The following is a 19998-nucleotide window of genomic DNA, read 5'->3' as shown; positions in this document are numbered from 1 at the left end:
TTTAGAGTCAGACTGTCAGTACAATACTATAAGACAGCACTTAGAGAAAAGAAGATGATGAATTTATATAAAATTGTTAGAAGAAGTTCTGAACATTGAGACAATGCCTTCCCACCACCCACAAACAGATAATGATACGTAATACAAGAAGACTGTCTGGGAAAAAGATAGACACCATGAAATGAAAGACCAAGGCTGAATAGCATTCACATTGTTTGTACAGTTTATTTACACATTTACTCATTTTGGCAGCAGACAATAAAAAAAACAATGAAGACTTTGCATAACGTCATGTGATATCATTGTCCTATTCAGACTCATTCCAAAACATAAAAGACCAACTCTGTGCAATACATAATGTATGGCATATCAAGAAATTCTTCAGGGTAAAATTGACAATCACTCTGTGAATATGAGAATTATAAATGACTATATATCACTTACAAGGAGATGAAGATTTTTAGACAACACCAGCAGTAAGCATAATAACAAATTGGCAACTCACAGACTACACAAAACTTTCTTATTCTATATTTGCACTTCATTTTGAGCAGTCTTTTCATCTTTCCGACCCTCCAATAACCCTAGTTGACGTCAATGTGTCATGAATGGGTTGGGTAATACAGAGAAAGTAACAGCAAACAATAGTCTCAACAATTTCATTTCAAATATTTGATAATCCACCAACTAGCTAGAATGCTCTCTCTGCTTTAGATTGAAACAAATCTGAGCCCATGACATGACACCATCATTGACTAAACAGTTCACAAAAGGAGGAAGACTCACAAGTGAGCTGAGACACGTTATTTGTAATAAATTAAAAAAACAGAATTAAGGTGCTGTAAAATGGCGTTAGGTAATGCTGACATGCGATAAAGTCTCAAAATAAATATCATTGCTGTCACATGAAAAATGTTTTAACTACAATTAACTCTGCTTTGCAGGATAAGAGAAAAAAACAACAACCAAGAGTTACTCATTTTTCTACCAGTAGCAATGACATGTCTCAGCACATGTGTATTGTGTGTGCGCCTATGGGTGTGTGTGCTGTTGTGAGTGTGCCTGTTTGTCTTGGCCCCTGTATGCGTGTATGTAGGGAGGGGGGTACAGAAGAGCGTTAGGGTGCACATAGGAAAGAGCATGGTATGTATGTGTATGTGTCTGACAATGTATTTGGTATGAATTGAAAAGCAAAGTCAGTTCTTAAACATCGACAGCCATCGAGTCCTGCCCACCAAAAAAAACTTTCCCTCTGTCCCATTCATCCCTGCCATTTCCATAACGGGGTCAGTCTCCTGACCAGTTTGTTTCCACCAAACCCTTTGCCAGTAATGTTCATGATCATCCCCCAGATAGAAGTAGACATGCAGACAAAAGTTTGGAGTCTATTGTTGGGGCATAATTGGCTGTAATTGAGCATGTCTCAAAGGCAGATTAACTCCACGGGTGATAGCTTCATACTGTAATCCTTGTCGCTTGCGCTCCTCTGAGAGCCAGTAGAGCATCTCTGTCCGATCCCAGCGCATCTTGTCTAGGTATGGCCGACCCTAGAAGTGGAGAAAGAAACATGTGGAGACAGATAACAATTTTTTCCTACACACTCAACAAGAAAGATGTCCCTTTTGACTATTTTAACGGCCACTTTCATAAAATTGTACATCTGATGATGTGGAAAAAAAAGCTCTGACTTCTAAAAAAATCCCTTCTAAAAATTAGTGAGAAAGCCATAGGGAGATATGGAGTAAATAGAACAATGTATCATTTCTTTTTTGTTCTACTGTCCTTTGATAAATCGTTCTCTTTTGAAGGATTGTAATGTCATAATACTTTTAGCAGCAACAACTAAATAAATCATCACTTCGTAATATAATCATCCAGCAATTTTTCCAAAAGAAACTAGTACTCTCCAAAATGTCACAACAATGAAATTAAGTTTTTTGAAATTTCAAAAACACATTGCGATTGAACTTGATAATCTTCAAAACACCAAAATATGTCACTACTTTGTTACAAATTTTTAATCTCCAGCAAATTAATTTTTAAAAAGCCTACATTCTTACTACTTTAATTTTCCCATTACCTTCAAAATGATTCATCTATGAACAGTAATATTAAATTCCCCTTTCTTCAATGATTATTTTCTCTTTGGGGTGTTCCTTGCAACTGGGCTCCAAATTCTAACTTTCTATATCTGAGGTTTACCCCATTTCACCCTTTCTGACTCTCATCTCTCAGACTTACCTTGAACGTAATAACATCCTGGAATTGGTCCTTTATGTATTCAATCTCTTCTTTGATCTCAACATCCAAGGCATCAATTTTCTGTGAAAGAAAAAGCAAAGGATAGTTGCCTAAATAGGAAATGATAAATTTAATTCTCATCAAAACAGTTGAATTTAAATTACAATCATTTAAGCAGACATCTAAACACTTCCAGCATATATAATATGCAGGAGAACAAAGTAAACTGCAATCAATTCAAACATGCAGATCTTCTTGCTGGGCAGCTTCATAACAAAACTTACGCAGCTCCCTTGCTTTTGAAAGAGACTCTCAATGACCAGGTCAACGACACGCTCCAAAGAAACACACATTTAAAACATGCTTACCTGTATTATTTGTTGTTACGGCAGCACATAGGTAATTATTATTCATTAGTTCGTCACGTGCATACTAGCTGCGCATACAAGCGTGGTCATCTTGTTTTGGTGCACTTCACCGAACAGACCATTCTGATCATTCTGGATCAACATCATTCTAATTTCGAAATTATATTACTTTTTGTGATCTCCTTTTTGGATTTATTGTAATGACAACCAATGCTGACTTTATTCAAGTTGGTGAACATTTGCTTACGGAGGTTCTTGAGACAGTAACAAAACAGTTAAGGAGACTTGAATCCAGACTAGATCTAGCTGATCAACCGGCTGCTCCTTCAGGCGCTAATGTCAATACCGACACGGACAATGTCTTACAATCCAGTCTAGAACCTGTAAACCTTTCTCCCAGCTCCGACGCTTCAGCCCCGCCTTCCATGGATATTCAGAGGCAGTTTAAATGTGTTAGAGATAGCCTCAATCGAATACAGCTTCCTACAAGTACCAAAGTGAACGATAGCCAGCAAGGTATTAAGTCGGACTGCAAAGCCACTTTGAAAGTTGTGTCAAAGACAGCACGTTTCGCAGAAGCAGGGTTGAAATTACTTTCTGGTAAGACCCCTGATGAATTGGGAAACTTTATTGTTTCTCCCACAGATTTAGATAGACTCTACGTTATTTTTTTGTAACTTAAATTTTCTAAGATTGACTTTTTTATGAACCTGTTTTCAACAACCACTTGATCACTATAGCAAGGAACCTACTTTCATCAATCACTTCTCAATAAAAAAGAAGAGGGGCCATTTTTTGGAGTAGGATATTACAACAGCCCAGTACAAAAATGTGGGTAAAAAACCAAGGTGGCCAGGGGATATGAATAATGCCCTGTCCAATTCAAAGTGCGTACAACTCTTCCACTGTTGGAGCGTCCCTTTTTACACAATACCCATGCCATATCTTTTGACTACAGAGAGCTGGAAAATAACCCTGGTTACTCTAGTTATACCACACACAAAAACAAAATTCATCAAGAGGTTTGAGAAAACTTGATCGTGTCACTGCAAACCTTTGAAGAAAAGGACAGCATTCAGTATAGGTGTTTCACAGCGCTTCTTTTAACAGCTGAGCTACCACCATGATTCTCCCTCCAGGAGGTTCACATGACTTCACATACACACACACAGTTGAACCAGTATTATTAACATAAACAACAACAGTAACTCCATCAGTGAAAACAGCAACAACAATGATCAATTATTTTTTTTAAACACAGTATCATATAGAGCCACAACCCAACCTAAAGAAAAACAACATTATGAACTCAAAGAAAAGAATTGAACTTGTGCTTGAAAGTAAAGCTCAGAATAGAAACTTGACTGCAAATCTCGGAACAGATCACAGAAGTGATTCACACCTCAAAAAAGTATCAACTGTTATTTCTACCTCACTTTCATATTTTCATTTTACGAAAAACTAACTAAACATTTCTGTGATCAAATTATTAAGCTGGTTTCAAGAAAAGAGACTGAAGTAACAAAAAGTGGAGAGCACATAAAAAAAACAGACCAAAAAAATAACCTGGTTTGACAAGGTTCTGAATGCTGTCACGACATTTCAACAGCAGTGAGAGTAAAAGACACACACAAAAAAGAGAGAAATTAACCTTGGAGAAGTAAGTCCTCTTTCTTGATTCTTCAAGTCTGTAAGAACTCTTCTTGGAACCTAAAAAGATTAATGAAAGAAGAAAAAAGGAGTTAATATTTCAAGGTCAAAACTTAGTCAAAATATTAGATTTATAAAATCAGGAATTTCAGTTTGGAGAATAGCAACTTCTTCACAAAATAATATGCTCAAAAAACTATATTTTCACATCAATGGGACCAACGTCTGTGGTATTGTAGTAAAGTGTTTTGCCATCATACACAGGATACTTATGTTCAATTCTTGTGCGGGGAGCATTTTTTGTGAGTCTCTCAGTTTTTCTGGTGGGACATTGTATTCGTCTCAGCCCGAGTTAGCCCTGATGGGCAGGGTCGAAACAAAACTCCTCAATCATTTAAATTGTTGGGTAAATGAGAGCATAAAACACCAACATTAAAACTCAAAAAAGACCATTAACGCATCTTATTGACAAGCTGTTAAGGACAATCTGTAAAGGGAGATAGCTGTTTAAAAAAACAATATGCCCTGTAAAAAAACAAGTTATCTTTCTTTCTGCACGTACATTCGAACCTGTGTCAGACAGAATCGCAAGGGAGGCAGAAAAAAATTCCGTCTTACACATTTTCTATCTTAGTCAAGGGAATTTAGTGGGAAGATGGAAGGGGGGTTTCAAAACCCAGCCGGTGGGTTCAAAGGTCGCTTGTCCGGTCGGCAAGCAGTCACATGTGGTCAAAACTTCACACCTTTCAGCTGATAATCCTCTTTGATAATGACATGTGTCAGTCTTATTTATCCAACTACAACCAGTGCTTGCATTTTGTAGGGCCACTGTTTGACCTATTTAAAATAGAAACGTTTGAACATATCCTCTGCTTCCACCCTTAGCTCCACCCATCGGTGTAATAAGTACAGTCAACCAATGATACCCCTCACTACCATGTAGCAAAATCGAGGAACTCTTTTCTCGGCTGGCCGTACAATCAGGGCGCCAGGCACTGGTCAAACTAATTTCCCACCTCTGGCCTCTGGCTAGCAATGAAAGTTTCCATGCTGGAGCGCCATTTGAGCAATTTCACTGAGCACTGTGAGATTTTACACCCACACCTTCCTGACCATGTTCCTCCCTCAGAGCTCACAAAGATGGGGTAACATATCTACCCTCAAATTGCACCCCTACTCCCCTTCGTCACCCGGCAGCATGGAGTTAAGTTTAGAGCCAACAGAACGAAAATTTGCGGGTGTTGTTTCATACCAGGGCTGAGCTGGCAAAGCAATTTCCGTTTTAGACAGGTAAAACCCTAGCAAGGGAGCGGATTTTTCTTTCTGTTTCTGTGTTGGACAGGTTTTGTTTAATACAGGTGATTAAAGAGGAATATATAAAGAGGGGAGTGGGGAGATTCCGTTAAAACAGGATTCCCTTAAGACAGGTTTCCGTTTTACACAGGTTTCCGTTAAGGCAGGTTCGACTGTATGTCAAAAGGAGCACGACTTCTTGAATAGTTCATTGAGCAGTAAACAACTGAAGCATTATGATCAAATACAAGAAAATTGACACTGAAATGACTAAACTTGTATCCTTGCTAAAAAAGCTCTAGGAATCATGCAATGTCAAAACAAGCAATCAGTACGTTTGGTATTAATGGTATTAGCCAAACATGACTTACCTTTGTGGAAAAACCGATTGGGATCAGAGGCCTGGCGCTCAAATTTCTCCAGCCGGGTCAAAAGTGATTCTCTCTGCAAGATGAGCTCAGCAATGAGTTCCCATCTTTCTATTGCCTGTGAAGCATACAAAAGAACAAATAGTGGCAACACTGTCAGACATCCAAGAATGACTGAGACAAAAATGATTTGTTTTTGTCTATGATGTCTGGACTGTAAAAATTTTTACCCCGATAGGAAGATGATTAATAAAAGTGCAAGTATTACACCTTCACAAGTGGTGAAATCGATAATACACGGCCAAAAGCAATTTTGGTCTAATTCAATTCTAAAGCTAACTATGTACTAATTGCATTAACCGTTATTGAGAAAATGTTTTTACCTCGTAATTGAATTTTTTTCCCTCAGGTCTTGAATTTTTGTGAAAGATTAGAATATAACAAAACCTGCATTCACATAAACACTTGTGCCATTACTCCTCTCCCCAATCAGTACCCCTCACTAACATCAGGCAACAGTGAACACATGAACACACCTCTGCCAGTCTCTCGTAATACTCGTTACAGCTGTACTTGATGGCCATATCCAGGCGCTGGGCATCTGGCATCAGCAGTTGTTGCCACACACTCTCAAGTCTCTCCTGGGGCTGTGGTCCTTTCTTTATCTCCTCTGCAGGCTAATGGAGAAAGAAAGGATAAACAATTTTTTTCAAAATCAAAACCTGAATCAAAGTTTATCTCTTGACCACAAAAATACCAGTTTTATTAATTTCTGACACATCGAAGTAAGTTTTTTGCTTATAGCGTAGGCTAATTTTTCCATTCTTAACTTCAAGAATAAGATCTATAGCACATAACTTTAAAAAGTTATATTTTCCTCTCCATTTTCACCATTGCCTTTATCTATCAAGTCACTTCATTACTGAGAGCAATGTCAGTTTCTAAAAGGCAGTGATAGTTACACACCTCAGAACTGGACGCTGCAACTTCTGAGCCAGCTCCTGTTGTTGCCTTGGACATCCTTGAGATTAAGTCCCTGTAGAGGAAACAAACAAAAGTTTACTGGTCACAGGAGCTTTTCATAAATCAAAAACCTACTTATTTCCCCAAAATTGTCAAAAAACAGCACATTGAAAACAAGATTAAGATAAAAGGACCTAAACAGGCAAATCATTAATACTTTGTGCCCACCAAGAATCATGTTTAACTGAAACATACCAACATATTTAAGGAAATCTGACAAAATATTGCTGTATTTGTGCTAATTTGAAGTGACCTACATGGTAAGTCACAAAAAATCTTGTGACAGCTTTTTTTTTTATCCTGAGAAGAATTGGAAAAAGAAGTTAAGTAACATAGAAGATTACCTTTTCTCAGGCAGCACGCGTAGTTGGTTGGCACGTTCCTGAATGGTGACAGTACGGGTGGACTCCACAGAGCGAGATGTTCTATCTCCAGCTTTCTCTTCTATGTTCTCCTCTGGAAATGTCATAATGTACGAGTCAAAATTCAAAGCAGGCAAATGATTAGACAGACTAATAGAAACACAGAGGCACCATGCACACACCTGCACAAAAAGTACATGATAGCTGATTTCTTAAGAATGAGGTTGGCTTTAATGTAGAAGCATAAAAAGTTTAAAGATTAAGTGCTCAAACATAACAGAGTAACAGTGAGTAACAAACAGTAAAATAATATAGAAGATGAGGAAATTATGCTCTGACATCACCAAGATGCCTAACTCCTCTAAGTGGCTTATCATCAAAAGCCTTTGATATCTATTAGAGGCCATGGGAGAGGGAACGCTTTAACCACAAGCTGGAAAATAATTCTTTCGAGATTAAATCTTATTGAATGGCTAGGTGAGGCCGACATCTCCAGTTTCATGTGCTAATGGAAAGCATGACATTCTGTCAATTCACATCAAGCAAAAAAGAAGACATAATATAATAATATACACAACAACACATGCTAGTCAGGTATGAACTCACCAGCAAGTTCGGGCTCCTTGCCAAGTCCACCCATCAGCACTGCGTTGGCATTCCAGAAACCCTCCTTATACTCTGTCTTGATCTGTTTCAGCTCTGTTATTTTCCGCGCTCGTTCTCTAATGACAAAGAGAGATACTTTTTGTTACAAACAAACAAAACGGTCTGTGTGGCTTGTGGGCCTCAGTATGGAGAGAGCCTTGCCTGGTCCGTACATTGTAGAAAGATACCTAAGACACAAAACTGGCAAAAATCTGTTCTTTAACACTACATTATATGAGTAGAATAACGAAAATCATTACACCCATCTCTAATCATTGAAAACATGCAAGGTCACACAGTATTTCAAAAAACAAAGGCAAACACAAGACACATTTAAAAAGTGTAAAAGAATTTGTTTTCAGTTTTGCTCACTATTTTAAAATAAGTTCTTTAGAAATAAACAAATAATTTATGCTACTGACATAGTATTGAATAAGTTCTAATATTGTTTTTAAAAATTCAAAGAACGTTAAAATTTCATAATATTAAAAGTATATACCATTTTTACACGAGTCTTAAGCACAAACTCCTTTGCTCTTATAGAAAACACCACTGCTTGTGGAGGCCAAATCACTAACTAAATTGATCATAGAAAGGAAGACTTCATTTGCAAGCTTGCATGGTTCATTAATTTTACTTACCCCATCTTAAGTATTTAAAAAATCAAATCTTTTTGTTAATCAGTAAATTAAACACCCACTATATACGGTTTACGTAGTTTCAGAACATGTGGAGCACTTGGCCAGGACAAGAGGTGGAAATGGAAAACCTTCCAGGAAGGATGAGAATAAATTCTTTTCAGTCTGTATTACGCTCTGATGGGGATAAATGTATGCGCTGTCCCAGCAACATAGACCTACCCCATTTTTGGAGTTTAATACAAACAATAGATAAAAATGGCTTCTCTAGAAACAACTTTCAATTTTGTCGGTTACAAAACTTTTCCATAACACTAAAAGGCCATCATTAGATCTGGATACTTCTCTTTAGCTCGTTAACACTAGTCAAGTACCGTGACTAACCTCTGCTCCGATGTCACTTTACTCCTCGTGCTGTTCTGTTGTGTTGTTGTACGGGAGAAACGACGGGCCCTGGCTGTTAACTCTTCATCCTCCGATTCACTTTCCTCTCCAGAGTCATAAAAATGGAACACAGCCCCCATGTAATCAGATTCCTGAGCACAAGGTAAAAGAAAGGAGCTAAGGTCAGAACAAATGCTACATTCAGGAGAAAATAAAAGTTTTCTAGCGAGAACAAAAGCAAGTAGGCCCTTTACACCGAGAACAAAAGTTGCAAGTAGGCCCATTATACTGAGAACAAAAGCATTTAGGAGTACGCTAAACTTTTACTTTGAGAATAAAAGTTGAATTCAGGAGTAAGAAAAAGATTTTAACCAAGAACAAAAGTTGCTACCTGGCGTAAGCAAACAATTCAGGAGATATGGCATAATCATCATACTGACTAGTATTGTGATAAAAGCATACAAGTTACCTACTAATTGCTATTACTTCATTAGCTCCAAAACCATTGTGCTAACGATAATACTATTTTACATCAACAGTTATGAGAAAAAAATGTAAAGAGAGATATATAAACAAACCATTTGTGACCGTTCTTGTCACCCTGGTACAATTTGATAATTTTTACCTTTGGTAACCTCTGACTCTCATGGCTTTTCTTGTCTATTTGATTTACATTTCATAGTCTATTATACAACGTGAGACACAAGTATTTTCAGTTTTATGATGAGAAGGAGAGAGAGAGAGAGAGAGAGAGAGACAGAGAGAGAGAGACAGAGAGAGAGAGACAGAGAGAGAGAGACAGAGAGAGAGAGAAAGAGAGCCTATAGATCCTTTTTTCTACTTATTCATTCCAATAAAACCCAATCTCCAACAAGACAATGGGAATCAAACTGGGCCAACTGCAGTTGTGGGATCACCATAAAACTAATTTCCAGATGGCATTAAAGTGATCACTCAAACTTTTCGTTTTTGCCATTTCCTCATATCCATATTATCGAGAAGTTTTTTGTTTCATCTCAAATAAATGTCTTCCCACCTCTGAACTACTTTTCTCAAGCTTCCACATAATTGACGTAACACTCAAGCAATAACAGGAAGTCAACAAAGTTAAATTAAACAATCTCTTCATCGTCTCATAGTTTGTTTAGCTTTATCTCTCTATTTATCTCCTTCAAAATGTCTGTCTATCTACTCCTCTCTCTCTCTCTCTCTCCCCCTCTCTCTCCCCCCCACTCTCCCTCTCTTACTTTCCCATTTTATTTCTTTCCCACTTTGTCTCTGTCTAAGGTAAAGATATCCATAAAATTATACTATCTATAAAAACAAGTAGCCTTGATTTCAAGAGATCAACAATAGCCCACAGAGTTTATTTATGATATACAAACGAACATTCTTCCTACCAGAGTGGAGAGATATTTCATGTAGTCATCACTGGACACAGTTGACTTCCACCACTGCAGCCAGGAGGCATAGGTTCGAGACATTTTGTCTGCCACGATGTTGGGCATGCCCTCTACCGACGTCATCATCTGATTCATCTGGGCCGGGTTGTGCATTGTTTCATTGATCTTTGCCATGTTGGGTGTCTACATGGGAAATAATCAGGGAGGGGGAGGGGGGGGACAGCAGAGAGATGGTAAGTATTGTCAAAAAACAAAAGTTTTTAAACCACAGCCGTGAAGTTACATGACCCTAAAAAATAAAAGTGAACTGAAAGTTGTGAAGGAACTCTCAATTCAGAACATGACACAGCATAACTTTACTTTAATAAATCAAACTGAGCCAGCGCTTTCAAGGTAGATTTAAGAGGTTGCAGAAAGACTGTTTATTAGACTGACAATATTTTAACCAGAAAGTTGAAAATAAAATATCTAATCAGTTTACTTTATTTTTCACAGAGCATCTCTAAAAGCATGATGGTTTCGATTGACTGTAACGTTTTACACTCCCCATCAACACAACTTAGATCATTTCCAAGACAAGCTATTTTGACCCTGCCTGACAGGTCAACCAAGGCCTAGTGGGATCCATCATAACAGATGGAGATACTCGATATAATAACTTTCCCACGTAGAAGTTGAGCTCAAATGTTCTGTATGCTTTAGCACCATTATACCAAAGTTGCCAGTGTGAATGTTCTAAAATTCTAAATCTCTTATAAGCAATTACTTTTTTTAACCCCTTCGTAACAGCTCCCGTAACCGTACGTCCAACATTGAGTGCCAAAATGCAGTCCTCCAGTACAATATATTATATATCATAAAATCAGCCGATTAAGGCAATTGCATGGACCTTACTATGCACACCGTACGGGATTTTATAACTGCACTACTTTAGCTTTGAACATCCAGAATAGCAAAAATTGGGTGGAGTAAAGGTTGGAAAAAACATACGTCACAAAGCGGTTAACTCCATGCAAGCAAGTAACCTAGAAGTTAAAAGCTCATCAAAGGACATAATTAATTTTGAAATACTCTAAAATAATTAATCTTGCATGAAGATGAGAATGCGTGATAGCAGTGTGATCTCTAATCAGGTAAAGCTTAATCATGTCTCTCAGAAAAAAACACACTTTCACATTTTTGATAATCATGCAATACACAAAAAAGTTAGAGGGATTACTTTGAGTCAGATTTGAGATCAAAATTCAAATAACTTACAACTGGGGAGAATATGTCTTCACCAAGGAAATTCTTTGGTGGATTCACAGGCCTAAAAAGCAAAGAAAAACAGAACATCAATTGTGTAAGGAGCTCATGAAAATTACAGACATTAAACATATGAAAACATGATCATAAACTGTAATTATGGCAGGCATGTTTCTACTTTTTCCAATCCTAAACTACTTAGAGACTCTTACTTTGTAATCTTTCTGTAAGAAAGACAGGTAGCTTTTTAACATTGAGTAAGACATCACCATTATCCTTCTATTTCTTTTCATATCATTTGTTTGGCCTACTAAACAAACATAGGTGATTCTGAAAAGGGACCACTTAGCCCTCCTTGTTACACTGGACAAGTACAATACACCTTTGCATTTCCAGACAGAATTATGTTCCATCCACAAAGGATGAAAAAAAGAAAGCTGGAATTCTAGAAATTTTCTCAAATTAGCAAAATCTTATTCATTTCGAAATGAGCCTAAAATGACAAGAAATTAGAAATTTGCTATTTTCTTACGTTCTTGCCCATTCTTTCATCTGGGCACTCCCCCATGGCGGACCTTTGGCTTTGATGAAGGCAGGGTTGATGACCCTGTCCACCACTTTGCGCGACAGAGAGGAAGATGCCATTGTCCCAGCCACATTGACAGAGTCAGGGGCATTCAGCACCAGAGGGTCCTGCCAAAAATTGAAGAAGTTAAATTACAGAAGTGTACATAACGATGTCATGTGACAAAAAACTCTCAAAAAACCTCCAAACTTCCAAAAGGAATTTTAATAAGGTATGGTATGTCAGCATATACATAAATGTTGTGTTGCCTCCACCTTCTTAGATGAACAGCTGACAATACAAAAATCCCCAATGTCATAAAAAATTATTAGCTTTAACATTGTATAGACTACAGCTATCTGAGGTCTCCTCACAGAGGAACTTAAATGAGGAGGTGACTTCTACCCTTTAACAAAAAACATCTTATTTTTTAATCAACTGAACAATTTAAGCCCCCTAACACATGATACCAATACATTACACTGGATAAGAAACATGCACATCAGCTAGGCATAAAGGTTTAGATATTTGCCTTGAAATCCAGTACATGCTATTCTAAGGAATGGAGTACATGACTCTCTGAAACAGGTTCCATCCTATTGCAAGCAAATGATAAAAACCTGAGTACTAGTACTACATGTACAAGAGGTATTTAAAACCACGCAAAAAACAAAAATTGAGAAGTTTTCACCAGACTAAAGGCAACATCACTTTCAACTTAAAAAACACTTTGAAGAGCATTTCTAGTGTATTTTCTATCCCTTGATAGATTAATAATCCTATTTTTGGCACCTAATATGTGACTGCCTATAAACATGATCATAAAATATCAAGATGCTTTTTAAAATATTTACAAAAAATCTGGCCCAGTTCTCAAGGACTCAGAATTCTAAAAAAATGTTATTATGATCTGGCACACGTGTTTCGTGACTTTATCAGCTGTGTTAAGCATGTCAATGATAATCTTTCACGTAAGTAGAAAATAATAATCTAATATTAGTAAAAACAAATATAAACAAAGGAACAAAAATACCAGTTTCTCCGTAACACTACAAATGCAAATCAGAAACTTAAAAAAAAAAAACCACCCCACAATGTTATTAAAAAGAAAAATATGAAGCATACAAAATATTAGATTATATCTAATCGAGGAGCAAAAAAACCCAAAGTTCAAAGCAGTAAGCATGCATTGCAAGCAAGTTGAATGAAAAAGAGTAAATTGTTTTACAAAAAGCCTTTCATAATCATTAAACAGACAAAAAAATTTCATTCACAAAAGGTAATGCATCATGCACAGCATTTACAAACCCAAGCATTCAAGATAGTGGTTAGTTTAAATAAACTAAAGAAAAGGAGAAATAAAAGATGATGACTTTAGCAAAATAATTTTAAGTGAAGTATGTTGATACAAAGTATGGTGAAAAACAAAACAAAACAAAACAAAATGGTAAAATAATTCCTACTATTCTGGTTTGGATGTTACGAACAAAAACGTTTTTTCTTTAAGAAACTGAAACATGCCAAACTGGTATAAGCATGAATAATAAGCTTGAAGGACAAGTTCCGCCTACAGTCAAAGAGAAGTAAAAGAAAAGTCAAAGAGGCCATAAAGCTTACAACGCAAACACAAACCACTGTTTCAAGCAATACTTGACCACAACAAATCAGCGATCACTGGTTCCTTCACATTTAATCAAGAAAAGGAAGGAAGGAGTCATTCACGAAATTGGATTTTAACTAAAAAAGTTTTTTAAAATTAAGAAACCTGCTCATCTACTTAGGCTTCTTCTGACAACCCTTTTAAAAAATAAAAGTTTGTTGATTCTTATTGATGCTCCCCACCACCTACTTAACACAGTACTTGTTCTTTCAAAAGGCAAAAACACCTTGCACGGAGGGTGTGAAAAAACTGGGACCACACTCAGATGTGTGCTTCAATTTCCCAGATGTTGGTCAAGTTTGCAACACCAACAGAACCGGGTTGGTCAGTCTGACAACTTTTGAATTTTCTGACAAATACTTTTAAGCTACCACTTGATATTAGTGGGGTAATTTTCAGGCTACTCATGAAAGAAGTAATTCTTTTTCCAATGAAGCATCTTTTAATCCTAACAAATTTTCAGATTAGGTATAACACCACTTTAGTTTTGATACACACAAAAATTTGAATAATCAGAATATTGAGACAAAGCAAAACAAGGAGCAAATAAATATAATAACACATGCTTAGATGTGCACAAAAATAAATGAAATGCAACTGATCAAAGCCAAAAAAATTAAAGAGAAATGAAAAGAAAGCTCCCATTACAGGGACACAGAATAAAAGTACAGTTACCTTGTCACTCAACTAGGAACAGAATTAAAAAGAGAGATCTTAGAAAATAATTGTCTTCACACTTCATTTCTGAATACAATCATACAACTGACAGGTGCAACATTTTTCTCCTATAAGTAGGGTAATGCCCACTTTTGGTGTAAGTCAAGATTTCTGTCAACCCCCAAAATCTGGGTTAGCCTGCTTGTCTTTAAAAATGACCAATTGTGTACATGAAGGATGTAGAACAAAAGAAACTGAAATAATGTTTCAGTCCATACATAGGCCTACTTAAGAAAAACCTGAAACAAGAAACTATTGTTACAAAACACCAAATTCTCAAATAAATGGCGAGGAATCTCTCTCGGAGTTATGACAGTTTGATGTCCGTAAAAAGACATTTAACATGGGAACATTTTCCACTGTACTATCCTCCCAAAAAGAGACCCTTTAAAAACTTGAGGTCACTAAAATATCACGCAAAAGATACAAACAAAAAATAATCTCAGGGCCATGAATTCTGGCGTCGGTGGCCTTGTGTTTGAGCTCTTAATCAGCTGCTTGCACTGTATGCTTCCCGGGAAGCTGAGAATGTTTCGGAGTGTTCTATGGTCTGCTGGGGTAATAATATAGTGTAAAAGGCATAGAGCCTGCTGTTGAGCGGAGATATGCGCTATACAAATGCTACTTATTATTATTATTAATCAAGGAGATTTTTTGAAAAAGTTCAACTTGAATGCAAAGTTTCAACCAATTCTCATTCCAACTTTGAAAACGGTTCTTCATGTCCCAGGAAAGACAGTAAGCAAAAAAAATAAGGCATACGGTTCTTTATATCACCAAGCACACTACACGAATTTGTAACTGGTTTTGTGCTAAAACTAGATTCCGTTTGAAGCATGGGACCTGCAAAAGAGCTCTTTCCATGACAATGTGAACTATTTTACATGTGCTGGCAAGGAAAGGACAATCTACTGTTTGATACAGTTTAGCAGTACTATCAAGAATATTCAAGGATAAAGAAAAAAGCATTAAAAAATGTAAAATTTTAAAGAAGGTACCCTGTAACTTAAATATTAACTACTTAACCCCAGCTCTACCCCACAAGATTTGAATAATAACGGCTCTGAACATCTGAACCCAGAGAGCTAAAAACACTTGGGTATAAACTCAAAGTGATTTCATAAACATAAACAGTAAGATAAAGAATTGTTTCACATAATACTTAAGAAGAAATGAGGGAGCGATCTATAAAAATACCGGTTTAAAAAAAAAGCTAGTCTTACATCATCCAGCTCCATGTGAGTAGAAGGCACTGATTTCATGATCTCCTTGTACACCTCCTGGATTTCATCACTGAGGAACAGGTTCTTGTCTAAGTTTTTCACCGTCAGAGGATCAATCTGAACAGACATATCCACATTTTTATATCAGTCTCCGGCAAATTTTGAATTAAAAGCTCAGGTAATGCTTTAGCAGAATTGAGGTAATAAATACTGGGGAGGGGGAGGGGGGGGGGGAGGGGGGGGGGTGGGATCCTACAACTGATGTCTTAAATTTCAAATGAAAAATTGAATGTTTTAAAACAAATGGGGCAACACTTCATTTCAGATAAGGAGACTGCACAATTCATCATTCAGTATTCAAGAAGCTATTTGTTTTTCAGTCACAAGTAATATAAAAAGCTCATTTATTTTCTTCTTATTTTCTTTTTATTATCTATCATTTTACTTTCCAGCTTCTCCATGAGGTCGTAGCTATATTATTCTACTCTACTCTACTTTGCAACATTCAACATCAGACTGGAGCAAGGAGCAGCATGCAACCTCACCCTCCCCCTTATGATGTATAGATATCAGTTCATTTAATTTCAACAGAAATTTTTTTTTGCACAATGATTACATTCTTACTAAATACTCATTTTCCCAGTACCAAGTGTGACTTAAAAAAACAAAAACAATATACACTTCCACTTGAGAGATTTGGCTGAATTTGACCTTCGGCTTCACATTCTACAGAAGTATAAATAATAATAAAGAAATCTTACCTCCTCTAACAAGTCATTGTAGACTGTGGAGTGACACTTGAGTGTGATAGAGGACATGCACACGCGCTCTGACACACGGATATCTGAAGTCCTCACAACACCCTGCAAAAAATCATGGGTCAACAAGAGGTCAAAATAAGTCAATGAAGCTAAACTAAATTAGGAGTAATCTACTTTGTATCATTGATAAACAACCCTTCCCTGATTCAGAAAAAGAAATAAGATCTACTTTCATTATAAAAGGTTACATTTATAGCAAAGTGGAATTATGCTATATTCTTTCCCTGAAATTAAACTTGTTCCACACATAAAATTTCATCTAAAACTGAAGGAGGAAGCAGTTGGTGCAATATGAAAAAGTCCAGGCCCTGAATAGAATTTCATAATGCTATTCAAAATGTATATGTGATATATGAAATTCTTAAACAGTTTTGCTGTTAAATGAATAGAACCTAACAATTAAATCCTTTGCTCATTTCAAAATATTGGCCATAATGGAAACAGTTTGACCAATGGAAAGATTATCTTTAAACTGATATAAGTAAAGGATATCTTGAATTTCCCAATGTTTGGACTGTGAAATTCCTAGTTTTTCTTCTGTGCTGACAGCTCTGCAAGTGGCTGTTTGTACTAGGTAATGTATGAAAATATTCAGCAAGTCAAAATGGTTTTAGTGTTAGTTAAGGATAGGGCCTACAAATTTTGTAGTTCTTCTGGTCATAAAAATTACCTGTAATGCTATCGAAAAGGAAATGAGCAGATTTTACATACCTTGTTTCCCATGTTTGTACTGACGGTATCCGGTTGAGGGTAAGTTGGACCCTGGACAAATACGCTGGCACAAGACAGAGTAAAAAAGCACATATCAGACTGATGTAATTGTCATATTCTTTACATATCACTTCATACATTTATTTTGAGTAGTTTTGCTTTTTTGCTTCTCCTAAAATTAGTAGTTACAGTAGTAGGCATTGTTCCATATCAACAGACTACATGATTTGTGCTGTACTGGTCTACACTTTACATACTGTGCTGATGGCACAAGTGGCTATTTAGGCCACTATCCTTCAGAAAAATAGAGAGAGAGCAAGGAAATAACTGATGCTCTGCTCTCAGCCAGAGTACATAACCAGCATCTGTGGTGTAAGGGTTTGGCTCTCTGCGGTTGCACACAGAAAATGTGAGTTTTGGTTCCCAAGAGGGGAAGTTTTCCTGTCAAATATCTCCATCTGTTTGCTGGGATGTTGTGTCTTGAGTTGGCTCTTATAAGCAAAATCGAATCAGCGTTCCTCCTAAATGATCTAAATGGGGGGCTGTAAAACAATGAATCATTCAGAAGTATTAAATATAAGCCCTTACTGCTACATTCTTCTCTTTCATCTTAAGACTGTTTTCGACTTTCCTCTTCCACTGGCTAATCCCAGGGCTCAAAGAAGGATTGCATACCATGATAGTCTTCAGTCTGATTCTTTAGTTTTTCAGAACTTGTAACCAGAAACCTATATTGAAATATGAAGCTTGCAAAAATCATTAGAATAGATGTAATTTCAAGCCAACTTGTTCTGAATAATAAAGCTCACAATGACAAAGTGATAACATCCAATATGTCAACAAAGTAAACAATCTTGAAATAAAAAAGAGAGAAATCTACAAAGAGCCACTCCACTACCAGGGAGAATGTATAAAATGCAATTACCTTGTCACTCAACATTGAATAACTTTGAAAACATTATATTGAATAAAATCCTTAATTTTGTAAAGTGTGTAAGGAGTCACTTCTCAGCAAGTCCAGACCTTTATGAAAAAAATATAATGATCATCAAGTGCCATATTTGCGACAGACATCTGTGATTATGGATCTCCATTCATTCCTTTGCTCGGATGCTCTTAAATAAGCTGCATTACCCTGATCGTTCCCTATTACCCATCTGTTTACATTCTCCAAATAGGTTTCTCTGGGTCCACCCCTGCCTTGTTTACCTTCAATTTTGTCAATGAGAGCTACATGTTCAAGATCTTTATGTCTATTCAAGAGTCCCAAAAACTGCATTTTTATCTTTCCCTGGTTGTTTTTATCAGTGAGCATCCCAAGGTGTTCCCAGCAGTCTCCTTAGAAACCACATTTTTGCTGCTTCTACTTTATTACCCCAAAAAAATGCAGCACATAATATAATTATGTGTACACAAAAATGAAAATAATGGGACAAGGATTGGTAGTTTCACATTTTAGACTGATCTTACCATTCATCTTCTTGTCTCTTTTTCTCTCTCTCCTCAAGTTCTTTGAGCTGTTTCTCCATCCTTGCCTTCATGTCATCGTGACGAGCATGACGAGTTATGGCCTGAGGGTACAGGAACCACAGTCTTTGTCAACACTATAAAGTCCACAATCTTGACTTGGGTTCTTTGAGTTTCGGCAAAATTTTCTAAAAAATTCCCAAACTCAAAGATTGAAAAAATAAAAGTTGTCTTTCAGTCTCTTGTTCTTCCTTGGACACTTCCTGTAAGGTATTAGTTATGTGAGCCCTGTGCAGATTTGATAAATATAGAAATAGTCAAACTTTTTACTGCTAAAAAAGAAAATTTACCATGATATGCAGTCTTATACTTGGGAGAAAAGGAGAGAAATTCTATACTTCCTGATACCATGCCAAATGTGAGCAAGTCATTCACTTTTTGGAAATTAATTGTTTGATTTTTTAAATCCTGTTTCCATTCATTATTTTATTCCTGTGTACATTTGTTGATGGCGGAGCCCCCAAAACATTTGTTGATGGCGGAGCCCCCAAAAATTGACAAAGTCATAACACAAACAAGAACCCAACAAGCTAAAACAAATGTTCTCAAATACTTATTCTCGATTATTTTACCTGAATCAAAGGGGGCAAGTCGTCTGCATCATCTCCATCTGGAAACTCATCATCTTTGTGTTCAGTCAGTTTCCTCAAGTCGTTCTCAATGAACTCTCGTGTGCCTAGTCCGGGTTTGGTTTCTCTGTCTGTGAGCACCTGAAGTACCCAGTAATTTGAGAAGAAGTTCTCATAAATATGCTCAAAATAAACAAAACTAACAAAAGAACAAAAAAAAAGGTTTTTAAAGCTTTAATATAATGAGACTATCAATATTTCTAATAGCAATGAAAAATAAAATAAAAAAGTGAGAGCACCAAAGTTCTTTCTTTATACATTGCCACGCTCATACAATAATTGAGAAAAATAACAAAAACTGTTGCTTTTACAAAACAGGCACAACACATAGTCCTATAGATATTTTAAAACATTTTGGGTCTTTTTATTAAAGTTCAAAGTTTAAAACAACTTTTGACAGAAATCTGGAGAACTAATCAAAGTGTCTGGACGAGGCCATAGCTCAGTTTGCTCCAAAAATTACTTAGGTAATTATAGAATGAGCGTGATGATATATCAAAAGCAACGCTCAGTTTTAACATTGAC

The 19998-nt window shown here is 36.6% G+C and overlaps 1 protein-coding gene across 5 annotated transcripts in view; it reads right to left on the bottom strand.

Moving 5' to 3' along the window:
* Positions 1-205: 205 nt before the first annotated feature.
* The window catches only part of LOC101849255 (coiled-coil domain-containing protein 87), a 37677-nt gene continuing 17884 nt past the window's right edge, over positions 206-19998 (bottom strand). For 3 of the 5 annotated variants that reach the window (XM_005088964.3, XM_005088963.3, XM_005088965.3), the window contains 18 exons: positions 19417-19554; positions 18788-18888; positions 17318-17381; positions 16547-16648; positions 15786-15902; positions 14521-14532; positions 12153-12313; positions 11633-11684; positions 10373-10558; positions 8973-9124; positions 7912-8027; positions 7288-7399; positions 6887-6956; positions 6457-6597; positions 5924-6038; positions 4261-4319; positions 2242-2322; positions 206-1547 (listed from right to left, as the gene is read on the bottom strand). In XM_005088964.3, the coding sequence (XP_005089021.1) occupies positions 1386-1547; positions 2242-2322; positions 4261-4319; positions 5924-6038; positions 6457-6597; positions 6887-6956; positions 7288-7399; positions 7912-8027; positions 8973-9124; positions 10373-10558; positions 11633-11684; positions 12153-12313; positions 14521-14532; positions 15786-15902; positions 16547-16648; positions 17318-17381; positions 18788-18888; positions 19417-19554 (1941 nt within the window). In that variant the 3' untranslated portion in view covers positions 206-1385. The remainder of the gene's footprint in view (positions 1548-2241; positions 2323-4260; positions 4320-5923; positions 6039-6456; positions 6598-6886; positions 6957-7287; positions 7400-7911; positions 8028-8972; positions 9125-10372; positions 10559-11632; positions 11685-12152; positions 12314-14520; positions 14533-15785; positions 15903-16546; positions 16649-17317; positions 17382-18787; positions 18889-19416; positions 19555-19998) is intronic. The other 2 variants (XM_013087347.2, XM_013087435.2) reach the window with 1 other exon arrangement.

This window comes from Aplysia californica, unplaced genomic scaffold (genome assembly GCF_000002075.1).
Source record: "Aplysia californica isolate F4 #8 unplaced genomic scaffold, AplCal3.0 scaffold00002, whole genome shotgun sequence".
NCBI classification, from domain to species: domain Eukaryota; kingdom Metazoa; phylum Mollusca; class Gastropoda; order Aplysiida; family Aplysiidae; genus Aplysia; species Aplysia californica.
Note: the sequence above shows the minus strand (reverse complement) of the source record. Positions and strands in the feature narration are given on the sequence as shown.